Source organism: Microchirus variegatus, assembly GCF_963457635.1.
Source record: "Microchirus variegatus genome assembly, chromosome: 15".
Classification (NCBI taxonomy): domain Eukaryota; kingdom Metazoa; phylum Chordata; class Actinopteri; order Pleuronectiformes; family Soleidae; genus Microchirus; species Microchirus variegatus.
This window is the reverse complement of record NC_139816.1, coordinates 25,622,768-25,638,656: the sequence shown is the minus strand read 5'-3', so window position 1 is coordinate 25,638,656 and position 15,889 is coordinate 25,622,768. Positions and strand designations below refer to the sequence as shown.

General features: G+C 39.4%; 2 protein-coding genes across 3 annotated transcripts in view; both read left to right on the top strand.

The window, feature by feature from the left end:
- Window positions 1-3,627, top strand: part of itgb1a (integrin, beta 1a) — a 30,711-nt gene extending 27,084 nt beyond the window's left edge. The window contains exons 14-17 of one of the 2 annotated variants that reach the window (XM_083902015.1): window positions 86-321; window positions 735-901; window positions 1,895-1,975; window positions 2,378-3,627. In XM_083902015.1, the coding sequence (XP_083758141.1) occupies window positions 86-321; window positions 735-901; window positions 1,895-1,975 (484 nt within the window). In that variant the 3' untranslated portion in view covers window positions 2,378-3,627. The remainder of the gene's footprint in view (window positions 1-85; window positions 322-734; window positions 902-1,894; window positions 1,976-2,377) is intronic. The other variant, XM_083902016.1, reaches the window with a different exon arrangement.
- Window positions 3,628-5,088: 1,461 nt separating this feature from the next.
- Window positions 5,089-14,876, top strand: LOC310937614 (ras-related protein Rab-18). Its single transcript, XM_083901918.1, has 7 exons — window positions 5,089-5,252; window positions 6,991-7,046; window positions 9,498-9,559; window positions 9,850-9,922; window positions 10,903-11,021; window positions 12,362-12,428; window positions 13,145-14,876. Exons 1-7 carry the CDS (start codon window positions 5,185-5,187, stop codon window positions 13,312-13,314), a joined length of 615 nt encoding a protein of 204 aa, XP_083758044.1. The 5' UTR covers window positions 5,089-5,184; the 3' UTR covers window positions 13,315-14,876.
- The last annotated feature ends 1,013 nt before the right edge of the window (window positions 14,877-15,889 follow it).

Sequence of the window (15,889 nt, the reverse complement as noted above, 5' to 3'; positions counted from 1 at the left end):
CACACAAGTGAGGAAGTATGAGCCCTTAATAGTAGAGCAAATATGTCAGTGCTCTTCATGAACAACAACTTCATGTTTCCTACAGAGAGTGTGTCCAGTGCCGAGCTTTTGGCACAGGTGAGAAAAAGGACACATGTGAGCTCGACTGCAGCCACTTCAACCTGATTAAAGTGAAGGACCGAGACAAGCTGCCTCAGCCCAACGACGCCACTTATCCTGTGATGCACTGTAAGGAGAGGGACGCCAACGACTGCTGGTTCTACTACACCTACGCTGTCAACAACAACACAGAGAAGGAGGTGCATGTGGTGGACTCACTGGGTAAGAGGACAGCTTTGGCCAACATGAACCAGAGTGTGGAAGGTCTCTCTTACAGAGGAAGCTAATTACAGAGGGTGTGGTTGAGTTACAAAAAATAGATCATTTGTTTATCCATGTATGGCTGTGTGACTGACTGTTTTTTGCCACAGTCACACAGTTAAAGTGAAACATTGCAAGTCAGGTTGCTTTTTTGCCTTTTTCTCCCCAGAGAATATGACAGCCTCCATCCATCTATTCATTGTCGGTCACTTTATCTTGTTTTCTGCTAACAGACAGTAGGGGAGTGGATACAAGCCCCAATCTCCCTGCAACAAGCCATTTAACCATCACAATGACTCCAAAGCTGTTAAATTACTGCCTAGTTCTGCTTTAATTTAAGCTGCCTAAACACTGCAACATGTTGTGTATTTCAGACTGCCCTGCAGGTCCTGACATCATCCCAATCGTAGCTGGTGTGGTCGCCGGTATCGTCCTGATCGGCTTAGCCCTACTGCTCATCTGGAAGCTGCTGATGATCATTCATGACAGGAGAGAGTTCGCCAAGTTTGAGAAGGAGAAGATGAATGCCAAATGGGACACGGTGAGTGTCTGCAACCACAACCAGCTCTATCAAAGAGGAGGCCAAGAATTTTTTTTTTTAATTTTGGCATAGGGTTTGGTTGAGTAATTGAAATGTGGAAAACAGGTGTTGTTTGGCTCGATTGCAGAGCCACTCACTGTCAAGGAATGAACTAGTGATAATTTGTTTTTCTGAGCAGATGAGATTTACAGACTTGTTGACACCGTTGCAGTTTCTCACTTGACTTCTCTACTGTCTTACAGCTGCAGAGACAGTATTAATTTGTTGCTTTTGAGTGGCACTCAAACTGAAAGGGAAAAGGGAAAAATGTCAGGGATTGTCTGGACTTTTTTGGGAATGTTACGCACTCTGAGCACAGTTAAATTTTTTGAGTGGTGGCCATAGCTCCTCCCCTCCAATACTTCTTCCCCGCTGTAGAATCACTCATCAGTGATATGCAGTCATATGCCTCCACCTAGTGGTTACTCTGTGTCATATCCATAGTGTCTGTGGGTTATGGGATGTTTTTTGATCAATGCTGCAGTGCACCACCATTTGTTTACCATTAGTATACCATGAGCAGTACAATCTGTAGCTGAAGAGAGGTTTGTAAAGCTAAAGCTGATATGTTTTATTTATTCATTTATTTATTTATTTGTTTAGGTGCAGCAATGACAGTTTTAATTACTTAAGTTCTTCACAGGTGCAGAGAAGAGAATGAAACTGTCTGCAATAGTGTAGGGTCTCCATGAATGGATTCAGGAGACCCAAGCATACATGAGATCCCTAAACCAGAGCCTCTGTTTGAGGGGTTTGTCATTCCCGTCTCTCATTTAAAAGACCACTGACTGCTGTTGCAATCAGTTCACATTTACTTTTATCCCTCCCTGTCTTTCTCACATCATCTTGCCTCCACCATGTGTTTTTTTTCTCTTTACATTTACTCCTTTTTTTCTGTGCTGTTATACTTTTCTCCTGCTGAACTCTCTTCTGTCCTCATCATCCTGCCTGTAGCAAGAAAACCCCATATACAAGAGTCCTATCAATCAGTTCCAGAACCCAAGCTATGGACGTAAAGCTGCTGCTGCCCTTTGAGTTTGTATTTCTTTTACTTTCCACTTCATTTTCCTGCATGGGCTATTTCTGTTTGCTCTTCCTTGCTTTCCCTCAGTTTCAGTTTCTACAATTTCTTTATTATACACCTGGATATTATACGTCTAAAACAAATATGAAGAGTGATATTAAAATAGAAAGAAAAACTGCATGAGTGTGCACAAAACCATGTTCGGGCTACAAATATATAAAAGTTGTCTGGTAAGTCATATGTTTGAGTTCACATGAGGCAAAAGTGTTTGGTCATAAGGCATGACAGTGTGCTGAGTGTAATCTAAATGAATGCTTTGTGTTTACTGGTAACCCAAACTATATTGTCCTTATAAACCCACATTGTTAAAGTATGATCAGTGTAATATAATCCTTTCTAATTTTGCTTTTCAGGGTGAAAACCCCATCTACAAAAGCGCTGTCACAACTGTGGTCAACCCCAAATATGAAGGAAAATGATGACAATGAACTTCTGCTATTGAAATATTGGATATCTGCACCATTCAGTTTGTTTGTGTTCCGAATGTAACTTGTGGTGAGTTGTATGTAATTTGTCACCTTATCATTATAATGCACCATTCAGCCACTGCATCTGTTCTTTTACTAACACTTATGAGTTACCTGCATTTGTTTGTATTTTAGATGTACAGTTGTGTAGATGTACAACATGTGTATATACTTTAAAATTGCATATCTGCAGAAGTTGATGAAATAATGTTCCTTTTGTTCCTGCCATAGCACTGGTATGGGCAGACAGTTTAGCTTTTTTTAAAACACAGTGAGGACAATACAAACAAAATATCTTCAGCTCCTGTCAGTTACTCTCTGTTTGTCTCTCTTCTCCTATGTCTCTGTGCACTGACTTCCTGTGTCCCGTGTGTCTCTGTGTTCCAGACATGACCTGAGTTAAATGTGTAAACTCGACCATAGCAGTACATTACGTCAATGTGTGTGTGGGTCTGTCCGTCCGTCTGTGTGTATATAAAGTATATAGAGAAAACAATTACAAAAGGAAATAGTGAACCATATTTAGTATCCATCTCAGACCAGACAGTGTCTTTGAATCATGAAAAAAAAAAGTCTGCAGTGGTTGTAAATGTAGTTTTAAACTGCAGATATAAGGAATATCTGATGCCTAAAATTGAGTTCTGTCCTCTGTGTTAAAGAACTAAATAAGCAAGATGAATATTAATATCAACTATTGTTTTTTTGTATTGATGATATACTATCACAAAGGGATTGTATACCACTTTTAATGAAATTGTGGCGATGCTGAACAATCAAATGATTTGTAAAGTTACGATGCAAGTTACAATGAACTAATTAATTGTTTTTATTTGTTAAATGCAGTAACTTAATTAGTCACTCAGGTTTTCTCCTGTGTTTTTGTCACATATGCCAAAAACCTGTGTTTTCTGTCAGCTTGTCCGGTGAACTTGTGAGTGGGTGAGTTTGGTATGTTGCATTCAACATATTTGTTCAGATGTTTTGAGAATCACCTCTGAAATGCTTTCACACCCAAATGCCTCAGAAGTGTAACACATACGCCTTCTCAGTATTGTTTTCAAAGTGCCTTTTATTTCAATACCAGGTTCTCTCTCTGTGCTGTTTGAGTTATTTATTAAATAAAGTACAAAAGCTGGCATGTGTCATTTCTGTTCTCACATACTCTACATACATAGCGTACACATCTACATACAGCATGGATATTTCTTTCTCTCCTTCTCTGTTTGAGAATAAGCACCAGAAAAGGGAGTTATGACATATTACATCTGGAAGCAGCTCCAGTATTTTGAAGGCCATTCCTGCTGAACCCGCCGAGCAGTTGGCCCACACCGCCAATGAGCACATATACACAGTTCATACATGATTATATTTGCTCATAGCACAGGACTTACTTTTACTTAAACATTTGGAGCATGAGTTATCCATTAGCTATCCGGTCATGGCTTGGCACATGAATGGCCACATGTGTTTTATCTATCTCAAGTGTACATTGATAAGCTCCTTCAGGAATTTTCAAGACAATCCTGCACAAAGACATGTTTATTCAACACAGTGACATGGATGCCTGGAGGGACATTGACCATTTTACAAAAACACAATATATATTTTTGTAATGGACTGAGACTTGTCAAAGCACTTGTCCAAATCAGTGATTACATAAACATTTTACTGATTCCTCCTCATGACCCTCCATGATCTTGCCTCCCCTCCTACCTCACTGACCTCTTATGCCACTTCACTCCCACCTGTGACCTATGGTCTGTAGATGTCAGTCTCTTTGCCCTTCACAAGCACAAAACCTGGGCAGACAGGGCATTCTCTAGCACTGTACTCCCACCAGAAACACCCTTCACTCTCCCTCACTGTCTTTTGAAATTACCCTCTCAACACCCCCATATGTACATATATATATATATGTATATATGTATATATATGTACATATATATATATAATAATTGTGGTTTAATTTGCACTTCATTATACTCTTATTTTATTTATTTTTTGCTTGTATCTTATACTGCCATCAGTTTTAGTTACCTCTGATAAAGAGGTTATGTTATCTTATCTGGTCTGGGAGAACCATAACAAAAAATAAATAAATGAAAAAATAATCTTGATGGAATATTCTTTGGATGTAAGGAACCAAATAACGATGGCCACAATTTGACTTGCTTGAAAAAAAACAAAAAACGGACAGTCATTTTGATGAGATAATCAAAGGGTATCAGCACATAAAAGGACGCGGAGCCCAATTATACCTGCTTTCAGATATAGTAAAAACAATGACAAATTGGTGACATCATCAATACATTTCTAATAACACATAAATCATTATTCACAGCTGTGTAATAAGTTTATAACTCGAAACTTAAATTAGTTACAATGAATAAATAAACGAAATTCAACTAAAAGGGAGTAATAATAATAAACAAAAGACACACTTTACTGACACTTTTATACTCTACACCAGTATCTGATTTTATTACGCTTTGGTGTCAAATCCTTTACGTAATCGTGAGTAACCGGATGTCTCTGTAAGTGAAACCGGAAACTGATGAAGTGAAACGTCTTCCGAAGGCAAACTATCTCTGGTGCAAGCTGTAAACAAGAGGAAAAGTCGTCTCTAACACGTCGTTGAAAACAGTCTGCTGCAGCTGTTAAACGAGGTTGACACAGCTCACAGTGAAGGGGAAATGGAAGACGACATACTGACGACGCTGAAAATTTTAATAATAGGAGAAAGTGGTGTTGGGAAGTCCAGGTAAGCTCAAGTTATCTCCCAAGAAAATGATGGCGTGGCTCGTCGTTGCAGCTGTTAGCGTAAGCTAGCTGCTGCTGTTACTAGCCTAGCATTCAAGAAAGTAATGCCAGGGACAGAGATGAAACAGGATTTAAAAGACAAGGGAGGCGATTCAGCTGTGGTTGTCCCCTTTTATTCAAAACATGGAAAACAGCTCGTAGTGCGGCTGATAAGAACTACATTTAGCTTTGTTTTTGTTGGTTTAAAGCTAACATTGGGTCGCTGTCTGTGTGACATCATATCTGCTCACACATGGTGTATTAGGTTGAAGCATGGACAGTGCGTCGAAACCAACAACAACTTGATTCGTTGTATGAGCTGCTGCTTATGGTACAGTATGTAAAATTATTTTCCCCTATATTTGACCAGTATTCAGCGTTAGCTTTCACTTGATGTTTCCCAATCCCCGCGATCGTCATCTACAAGGAGTGGCTTAATTTTTATATTTGACCTCAGTTGACGGGCTCTAAAAGTCTGTATGGCTTTTCAAAATATTGTCTTGTGATTTAGCCATTGAATGGTAGCTAGAATCACTTGTTAGAAAACACAAATTAGTCTAAGCAGAGTTTAATGTTGTTGTCTGACAGTAGAGAGATTGGTCTGCAGGAAAACCTCCTGATAGCCAGCCTGAAGCTATTGCCTTCTTCTGTGAGCCCAGGTGGTTCTAAATAATTTCAAATATTTATATCTAGGTTTACACTGTCTTGATCACAAGATGTCAGCAGTAATAGGTAGCAATCATAATCCAATTGTATTGTTTTTGGCACCATCCTTTTCACCCCCCCCCCCTCTTATTTTATCCCATAGGGATGCTGGTTTGCTTACTGTGATAGCAGCCTTGTAATGAATGTCCTCAGAGGAGGGACTGAGTTTATGTCAACAGTATAAACATTGACCTGGGTTTGCTTATATAGTCTGGGTCTAGCTGTACTGTACGCCGTCTGCTAGTGCATCATTCAGGCCAAGGGCGTTGTTTCCATGTGCCAGTTTTGTATCATTATTAAATAGGCTTTTGCATAATACAATTAACAAATTACACTCTGAGTAGTTTCAAACGTCATCATTTCAATCCTTCTGGACCAGTTGCCTACTACTTGATTAATTTTTGAATAGCAGATTTAGCGCAATTAAGTTGTTTCCTTGCAATCTGTTGTGTTGACGTCCTCTAATCAACAGACAGATGTCTGCCTGGCAATGAATACATGCACGTTTCATTTCCCCTGAACAAATGACGTATACAGAATATATTTTTATCTCCAAGCACAACTCATCTGCTGTAAGGGGCTCACATATTAAATACACCTTGCATTCCTCCTGATGACCCTTGAGGGAAAATAAGAAAATTATGCTTGGGTCAAGGGAATAGAGTGAGTTTATCCCCATCATCAACACCATGATTAAAGCATTTGCACTGGATGAGTCATAGTTTAGAAATGACCCCTGTCCGCCTTACTAGAATCTAGAGGTGATATCATCCGGACCTTGAATGCTAGTGAAGGGCAAAGTGGTCAATAGACAGAGATACAGAATTAGATAAGTCTGTGGCTGCAGGGCAAGTTGTGTGAGCCAGGCAAATGGAAACCTGAACCTAGACCAAAAGCTGGCGTGAATAGAATTGCTGAAAGAATTTCACATTCAGCTGTTTGTTGGTGATTAATAACAGGACTAAACATTCTTATTTCCTTCTTCCTGCCAACAGCCTCCTTTTAAGATTCACAGATGACACGTTTGACCCCGAACAGGCAGCCACAATAGGTGAGTAATCCATCTGAGCTCAACTAATGAAAAACTAAAAATGAAAATACGATCTGGTGGTGGCAACTGCAAGTCGGTATAAACATCAGTCAGTCAAAATCAGCCACAAGCTTTAGAAAAAAAAACACACACTCAGGCCCAAAGTTGTGGTTCAGCTGGTTGAAATTATATTGAGAGTTGTTCCTAATGTTTTGGCCAACCCTTTTACAATATGTATTTTATTCTAACAAAGTCCACTACAACCACAGTAGTAAATGTATAATTTAACACCACAGAGTTTCTTTTTTCAAAGTGTACAGTTATGGACAACTTCCCTATCGCTCTGTTGAACAGCACAGCACAACCAGTTTATTGACAATTTACAATTTATGTTTTGAAAAATGGCTGCAACTATAGATCCATCTTTCGGTTAATGCAGGATTGGTTCCTCACACTAGCTGGCAGCCTCGATTCTATGGAGAGGAGGGTGGGGAGCCAACACTTTCCCCAAAAAATTATTTGGATTCTAGGATTTGTTTTAAACTTACATCTTACATATCCCCTTTAATGTTACTGTGATTATGTTTAATTTAAGCAGTCTAGAATTCCACATTTGTCAATCTCAATATGTTTGAAATATATTTTCCCCTAGCTAATGTGATTTTTTTTTGGGGGGGGGGAAGGTGGGGGTCACAGTGCTGTCTTTGTTATTTAGCAAAAGAACATATTCCAACATTTCGAAACAGTGAAACACATTTTCTCCGAGGTCACGGCATGGGGAGCTACTGTGTTACTTTGCCAGTTGTGATTCTTTGCCAAACAGATGTCTTTTACTAGACTTCAGCCTCCCTCATTGACTCATTGCTGAGTTTTGTCAGATTCAGACAAAAGTCAGTTTTATTCTTATTCTCAATTCAGGTATTATTATTTTTTACCTTACCCAAAATGGTTAGTCTGAGGTTTTATTTCTCATTACATTGTCACAATCGTCACTTGATTATATATTGTTCAAAGGTATTACTGAGGTAAGAATTGAATTTCTCTAATCTTATTTAAGATAAAGACAATTGACATAAAGTTTGTAATACTTTCGGCGAACAGGACCAGAAATAGTTATAGTTACAGAAAGCATGTGCGTATGATCCACACGGAATCAAACTATATGTGTACACAGGTTCATCCACTTTGGGTCAGTGCATACCAATGTATGAATGGGCGATGATAACCTTTATGTCACGCAGACCCTTGTGTGTCACATGTGAAAAAAAGTCACCACAGTTTCATGCAGCCGTGCAGTGATGACTCTGCCCACGTTGAGTAGGTGCTATTTTGTAGTGGAAATGCAAACTGTGCCGTGCCGCGCTGCATCGAGGTGAGGCGAGCCAGAACCATAGTGGAAAAGGGCCGTTAGTTTCTTCCGGGTACATTCAAACAGAACAAGATAAAGGGAAAGCAGCTGTTATTGTTTAAAATGTAACAGGATGCGTTGTGATGTTGTAGCATATTTCCCTGAGTTGACAAAGGGTTGTTTTTGAGGTCCACTGTGAACGACATAGCCTGTGGGCATCAGTGCAGCCATGACTTCAAGTTTAGTGGCATCTTGTTGTATTATGATATTACAAGCAGATGCTTTAGCATATGCTCTCTGTGAAAGACCTTTGTGAATTTATGGTAAATTAAAGCAGGAAACATACTGGTCCAGTTTCAGTGAAGTGTTTAGTCTAAACTTCTCCCCATATGCATCTGGCAACAGTATCTGAGCAACTGTGCTGGACTTGAGGGAGGGCAAGTTGTTGTGATTAACTGTGTGACCAGACTGTATATTTGTGTGTGAATGTGTGTGGTACACATAATGTGTGTCGTATATCCTCACCTCGTCTTAATGCCCTCTTCTTTCTCCAGCCCCATACAAGCCCATCACATGTGTACATTTCCCTGGTAAATCTGTCAGTGGTTCTAAAAGTTACTGCACAAAAACAATACAGACGATTTACTTGTAGAAGGCAATGGGGACAGCATTGTTATTTTTATGTAAATGTCCTGACCTTTGGGACCTGGCAGATATTTTATCGTTGAATTATTGCTGTCTGAGCCATTTTACAGGTGGTGGATTTTTATTTTTTTTAATATATTTTCCCCCTTTCATACAGACATGTATTGATATTCTTTTAAGACATTACACCGCACCATCTTTTTTTTTGTTTTTTTACGAATACACAGACTTGCCATAATTTAAATCCAGAACATGGGATTGGCATGATGCCAGTCTGAGTAGCCAGGGTTAACAGAAGTTCAACGACATTGTGTGGCGTGTGTTTTGACAGTTCACCATTGGTAATCACAGTCTGTCTGTCGCCATTCTAATATTCTTGGCAGTAATTGGCCAAACCTGTAAGAGTCATCATATTGTTACTGAAGCAGGATGTGGTCATCATGAAGCAATGTCTGATTGACTGTCTCTTCATTGTCTAGGTGTTGACTTTAAAGTGAAGACCATATCTGTGGACGGAAACAAGGCAAAGTTGGCCATATGGGTAAGTGACAGTCTCTGTGGGTATAGTCATGCTTAATAGCAGCAAACACGTGGCAGTTGTGTATTAGTGAGAGCAATCGGATTAATTGTCAATCTCCTGCATGAGTGTTGAGTACAGACTGGCTGTTCCCTCAAATGCCCACAAGATGGCGGTTTTGTAACACCATTTCAGCCTACACGCTGCAAGAGGGACACCAATGAGTCAGACATGTTGTTTATGTCTGTCTGCCCTGGTTTTCCTTTTGAATTAAATGTGTTGGGCAGTTGCACTGAGCTGGTTGTGTTTTGCAGGACACTGCTGGACAGGAGCGCTTTCGAACCCTCACGCCAAGTTACTATCGTGGTGCCCAGGGAGTTATCTTGGGTAAGCCAAACTGTTAACACCACCATCACTGTGTGTGCGCGTGCATGCGCACGTGTGTACAGTGTGGGGGTTGTGTGTGCGCATGTGGAGGAGTGTTGTGGGTTTGCCCTCTTCACTTCAGAGTCGCTGTAAAAGGAGTGATTGCTTTTCATCCTGTGACCCACACACACGCACACGCTGTGGCCTGTCTCTCTGGAAGTTAGTTTATACCCTCCTCAAATGGACATGCATGTACAGCATGAATATGCACACGCAGAGGAACTTAGTTAAACCTCAAAAACAGACTTCCTCCACAGCCTGTGGTTTTTGACCATTCTAATGACGTACATAGAAACAGAAGGTGCACTGCTATAGAACTAGGAATATGAGAGTGCTCTTCAAAAACTTAAAACCCTTTGGTTTTATCAGCCATGTGTTTTTAGTTATCACTGTATTATTTTAGTGATTTTAATGTCTTTCTTTTATTATTTAATCAAGTATTTTGCTGGCTTTTCAAAAAGTTCAAATAACTTGTGAGTAAAAGTTTATAATGTCTCTGCATTTTAGTTAAAAAAAACATTTGTTCAATTTAATTTACCCATGAAGAAATGTTTGAAGTTAACAATATCATCAGTGGTTCCCACAGAATCAGATTCAGTATGTGCACCGCTAGACCGTAGAATAATACCTATGGAAGGGTCAATGTTTTAGTCACTGGTAAGAATGTGATGGTGCAAAACGCTTCATTAGGCCATTTACATTTTATTAGAAGTGGAAAAAAGGGTTTGTTCATTATGAGTACTGTGAGAGAAAATGATGGGCCCCCACAAGTTAGATAATTTATGCAAAACACCAACTGACCATGCATTTTTACTGTTGCAACGTACAGGTGTAGATTTATATTACTTAGAGTATTTTGAAATAAAATGTCCATTCTGTCATATTCTGTTCTATTGCTTTGCAATAGTAATTTAGCATCTCTCGTTCATTTGGTTTTCCAGTGTATGATGTCACGCGACGAGAAACCTTTACCAAGCTTGATAACTGGCTCAATGAGCTGGAGACGTACTGTACAAGGAATGACCTTGTGAAAATGCTTGTTGGAAACAAAATTGACAAGGTGAGTGGGCTTTCGTATGAATAATGTGTTTTTGTTCCAGGTCAAGGAACAAGGTTGTTTGATTAGATACAGCAGCTCATTATTTTGCCTTGGGCTGATATGGCTGCTGAAATTAATATTTTTTTAAAAGGACTTGGTGTCTACTACGATTAATTCTTTAAAAAAAAAATTCTGTATGATGGGATGCATAAAATCTAAATATTATTACACTAATATTATATTTTATTTGTGTACTTATACTAGCCAACACTTTCAATCCATATATATATATATGTATTTATATACAAAGTAACAGACTTACATTTATTTCAGTTGCTTTTTCAATGACGTCATCTGCTTTGTGGAGCTGCTGCTATGATTTTGAAGGGGTTGCCTTTGGAAAGCACCATAAAAAATAAATGTTCTAAATGCTCCTCTATACTCAATAAAATGATTGGACCCTTCAGTATGAGGCTGCTCAGCCTCTGAGCCTGCATATTATTCACAATAAAGGCCGTATGGAAAAAAAAAGTAAGTGCTTTTACTTTGAAACAGGTGCAGGACATAATGTTTGTCATGTAAATGTAATGTTTGTGATGCATGCATCAGATATAGAAACATACCTGCTCTTTTCAGAGCTAAGATTCACCAGCACCCTGGTGCACCCAGAGAGAGAGTAATGCAGAGAGGTGGTCGGTCGGTGTTACACTTTTCAAAAAGCCCATCATGGTGTGGTGTATGTAACTTAAAAAAGCATATTTGGGAAGACGGCCGAGAGGACCAGTCACTTAATCAGGAGGTGAGCTGAAGTTCACGATTCCCTGCTGCTCCCCTACGTCATTTTACCAGGTCATATTTAAGTATCATTATATGGTCTCCAGTTTGAGATCTGTTGACTGTAAGGGCTGTAGCACACTTGTTAAACCATATAAGTGACAACCTCCTCTCTCTCAGTGGTCTCTTCTGCCCAAAGGATGGAGCACCCTGTTTCTCCCCATTTCTCAGATTCTTACTTTTCATCTGTCACCAGTGTGTACAGTATATTCCACAGAAATAACCAGAAATTGCGGTATATTTTTGTACAAAAATGATATCAGCCTACAGCTATTTGACAAATGACATAACTAAATGACCATGGCTGCCCCACTCTGATATTTCTGGCAGCTGTTCTTTTACCATTGTACCAGAACCAGTCTGCAGGGATAAAGATGCCCACTAAGTAGAGTATTATGAATTTATTGTGTCCTGTTCTTTGTCTGTGAAAATCACTTTTCCTCTCTCTCTGCTCTGTGAAGACCACAGTAGCTGACAGCTCTCTGCCCAGCAGACCTCAAATAGGCCATTACTCTCTTTTGTTTTAGGAAAACCATGAGCTAGACAGAGCAGAAGGTCTGAAGTTTGCAAGAAAACATTCCATGCTTTTTATAGGTAAGTTGGGAGGATTCCCTACTCTGCAAAGACCTGTGGGGCGTCAGTTTTAGCAGACAGCTATACAGGGGAAGCTGTTGTAGAAATAACTACCACAGTTGCTGAGGAATGCTAGCATAGTTCTATTTATAAATCAGGATTCATGTGTCATCTTCATGTGTTTTTGTTTTTCCCTTGTGCTTTTATTTTATACATTTGCCATTGAAGGATTCTGTAAAAGAGCTGAAACGACATACATTTTAAGTTTAATAGCATGTTTTATCCCCATTAAGTACTTCAAAATGTAGCTGTTAAAATTATTTGTTGGAATGATTTTTTTTCTTTTCAGGGTATTTCCATATGTAATTGTTTATGAAATGGCATTTTAAGTAAGCTTGGTTTCCTCATACTGTGGCTATTACCATTATGTTTCTGGATATTGTCATACTCATACAGTGTTTTGTAGACTACAGCCCCTAAATAAGTGTCTCTAATTGTTATTATTATGATGATTATCATTATCATTATTAAGACATTTTCCACAACTAGATGATGACATCAAGATGCAGATGCCTGAACAGTTGTTGTATCTGTGTCTTGTCTTCATTTCTGTCCTTCCTCATCTTTCCTGTCATTGTTTTTTTGTTTTCGTCTTACCTCACTTCTGTCTCTCTGTCTGCTCCTGCTGTCTTTTTTTCTTCATTCTCCCTCCCTACACATATGCTCGGTGCTCCCAGAGGCGAGTGCCAAGACCAGGGATGGCGTTCAGTGCGCATTTGAGGAGCTGGTGGAAAAGATCATCCAGACTCCTGGTTTATGGCAGAGTGAGACCCACGGCCGAGGGGTCCAACTCACCGACGAGGACGTGGGAAGTGGATCTTGTGGTGGCTACTGCTCCCTGGTCTAGACAACAAGTACATAACATACACAAATACACCTGCACACATATGAATACAACACACCCAAACAAAAACACTCCTCTTCCCACTGTGTGCTTCCCAGTGGTGAGCTGACACAAAGGCAGTTGAGGACTGTCTCCACACACACTACCTGTGTCCTCACAGACACTACATTTGCACACTTAATAATGAGCGAGTTGATGCTCCTCTTGTTTTTCTTTGTTTTTTTTTTGCATTTTAAGGACCTGGGTCAAAAGTATTCATGTTTCAGTTTGTCAGTATATGTATTGTTCAGTTTTTAACTGGACAGTCTAAAAGTGTCAACCAAAATCTGTCATGCAAATGGCTTGATGGGGATAATAGGGAATAGGGTTTTTTTTTTTTCCCCAGATTGCTGTTTTTGTACTCGCAGCATCTTTGCCTTAGCACGCGCATCAGGACTGGCCAAACTTTTCTCCAGTGTTCGCCTTTCCCCTGCTCTCTCCTCTTTCCCCCACCCCCCAGCAATGACACTATGAACTTTATGCTGCTTTTAGAGAAGCTTATCAAGCTGACCTATCTTGTACTCCTTTACACCACTCTCAGATCATCCATCGCTGTCGTCTGCACAACCACCTCATTTCTGTAGAAAATAATAGAGTTACCAAATGTTGGGAATAAGGTTTTCCTTCATTTGTTGACTCTGACTTCAAACCCTTGGTGTGTTTTGATGGGTGCGTTAATCAAGATCGATTGGCACCAGCAAGCTTTCCACTGGGTGCACAAAAAGAGGGTGACCTATTAAAATTGCACAGCTTTTTTCATAATGATTTGCTTTAACGGAGTGTGACAGACTCACTGAGACAGATAATATCAGTCATATCACTAGCACTCCTAACGTCTGTGATATAGATTCCTTTGACCGTGCAGAGACAAAGGAAAAGTGTTCAATATTAAACAGGACAGTGAGTCATGAGGGCGTTTCCGCAGAATTTTGGAAAATCAGAGAAAGAGCTTTGTGCTGCACTTTGCTAATGGTTTTCACAGTACTTCTATCTCTGTATATATCTGAGAAGCAGTTATAAATGTACTGTACCTCTGACCTCTGAACATGTTTGTGGTTTTTGAGTGCTGGTACATGGTCTGGGAAAATGTAGTTGTGAGAGTGCTGTTGTAACGGGGATATGAATAATGACATGGAGAACAAGCATGTCTTATCAGAGGTTTGAAATATTATAATTTTTTAAAAATCTTTTAAATTGCATGGGAAATTCTGCGTGCCATTCTTTTGTCTTTGTCTGGTGAATGACCTTCAGAGGCTGTTTACTATAAACAATTTTAACTTATATATTCGCTGAATATTAAACATTGCATCCAGGTTTACCGTTAGGATTTACTGGTTCAGTATAATATGACGAAAATAAGTAGGCTTTTACTTATTTAACTGGTATAGCTGTCTTTTTTGTGTTCATAAATATGTTAAAACATGTAAAGTTGTGAATTGTGTCTTTTAGGAATGTGGTTGGATAATTCCTGTATGAATTGTTTGCAGAATGTATGCTTATTTCACTTACGAACGGCCCTGTGTATTAAACGGAATAAAAATCTTTTTTAACTTAATATGTAGGTGTGATTTCAGACTCTTTGTTGTTGCAAAGCCATAAACATCTGGTACTTCAAGTGCTGCTATGACAACCAATAAAGAAAGACCCTTTTCAAGTAACTGCTTTAATGTCCCAAGTTTTCATAACAGATTTTAACCAATAACTCTGTTGCCATGTTGGAAATGTCACTGTTAGGTGATGGGTCTTTCACTCAGTGCCCTTCACATTCCTCTGTCCTCAGAATAAAGACTTGTGTTTAAACAGTGTCCGAGGAACCACTATCCCAGACGTGTGATCTATCTAAATCATCTTTTTGGCAGACTTCTCAGGAAACACAACCACTGCCATAAGTCACTCTACCAGTGCTTTAACTGGGATGTGCCTAATTCCTAGGCGATTATGAAAGGGTCGGACCTGGCAGCCGGAGCGAGGACTCTTCCCTTGTAGCACATCCCTCATCTCTTGCCACAGTCCAGGCAGCCGTCTGGAAATATGTCTCAGTCAAACAACATCGGAGGCACACGGCATAATAATGCCTTCATGTGGTCGGGCCATGTGCTGAGCTGTAGCGCTGTCGTTTCCTCATGCCTACACTGGAAAAACAGCAGCTACTCAAGGGGCAGAGCTGACTGTTCTTATATTTTTGGTTTTGTTGATTCACATTCGTTTTTATTAGTCACATAATGAGAAGCAGGACAGATCTCTGTTTAGTCAGACCTCACAGCTGAAAACTCAGCAAAGCTTAAATGTTAGGAAAGTCATATATAAAGCAATTACCTTTTTTTTTCTCACCGATTTACTGAATATTTTTCAGTCTATAAAATGTCTTTGCATCCCATGTTTTCCAACCACCAACCCCAAAGCCAAAGATAATAAAAACTGTCAAATAGTTGACAATTTAGCTTGATAATTGAGTTGGTTGTTTTCAAAATGTATAGTTTCATATTCATATATTTGTAAATCACTTCATGCTTTCATAATTGTCGTGTCTGTTATATAC

Excerpts from the sequence above, each read along its gene's own strand:
- LOC310937614 (XM_083901918.1), top strand. The coding sequence starts at position 5,185 with ATGGAAGACGACATACTGACGACGCTGAAAATTTTAATAATAGGAGAA. Across the intron at positions 5,253-6,990 it reads AGTGGTGTTGGGAAGTCCAG|CCTCCTTTTAAGATTCACAG; the intron begins GTAAGCTCAAGT and ends TCCTGCCAACAG. Across the intron at positions 12,429-13,144 it reads ACATTCCATGCTTTTTATAG|AGGCGAGTGCCAAGACCAGG; the intron begins GTAAGTTGGGAG and ends CGGTGCTCCCAG.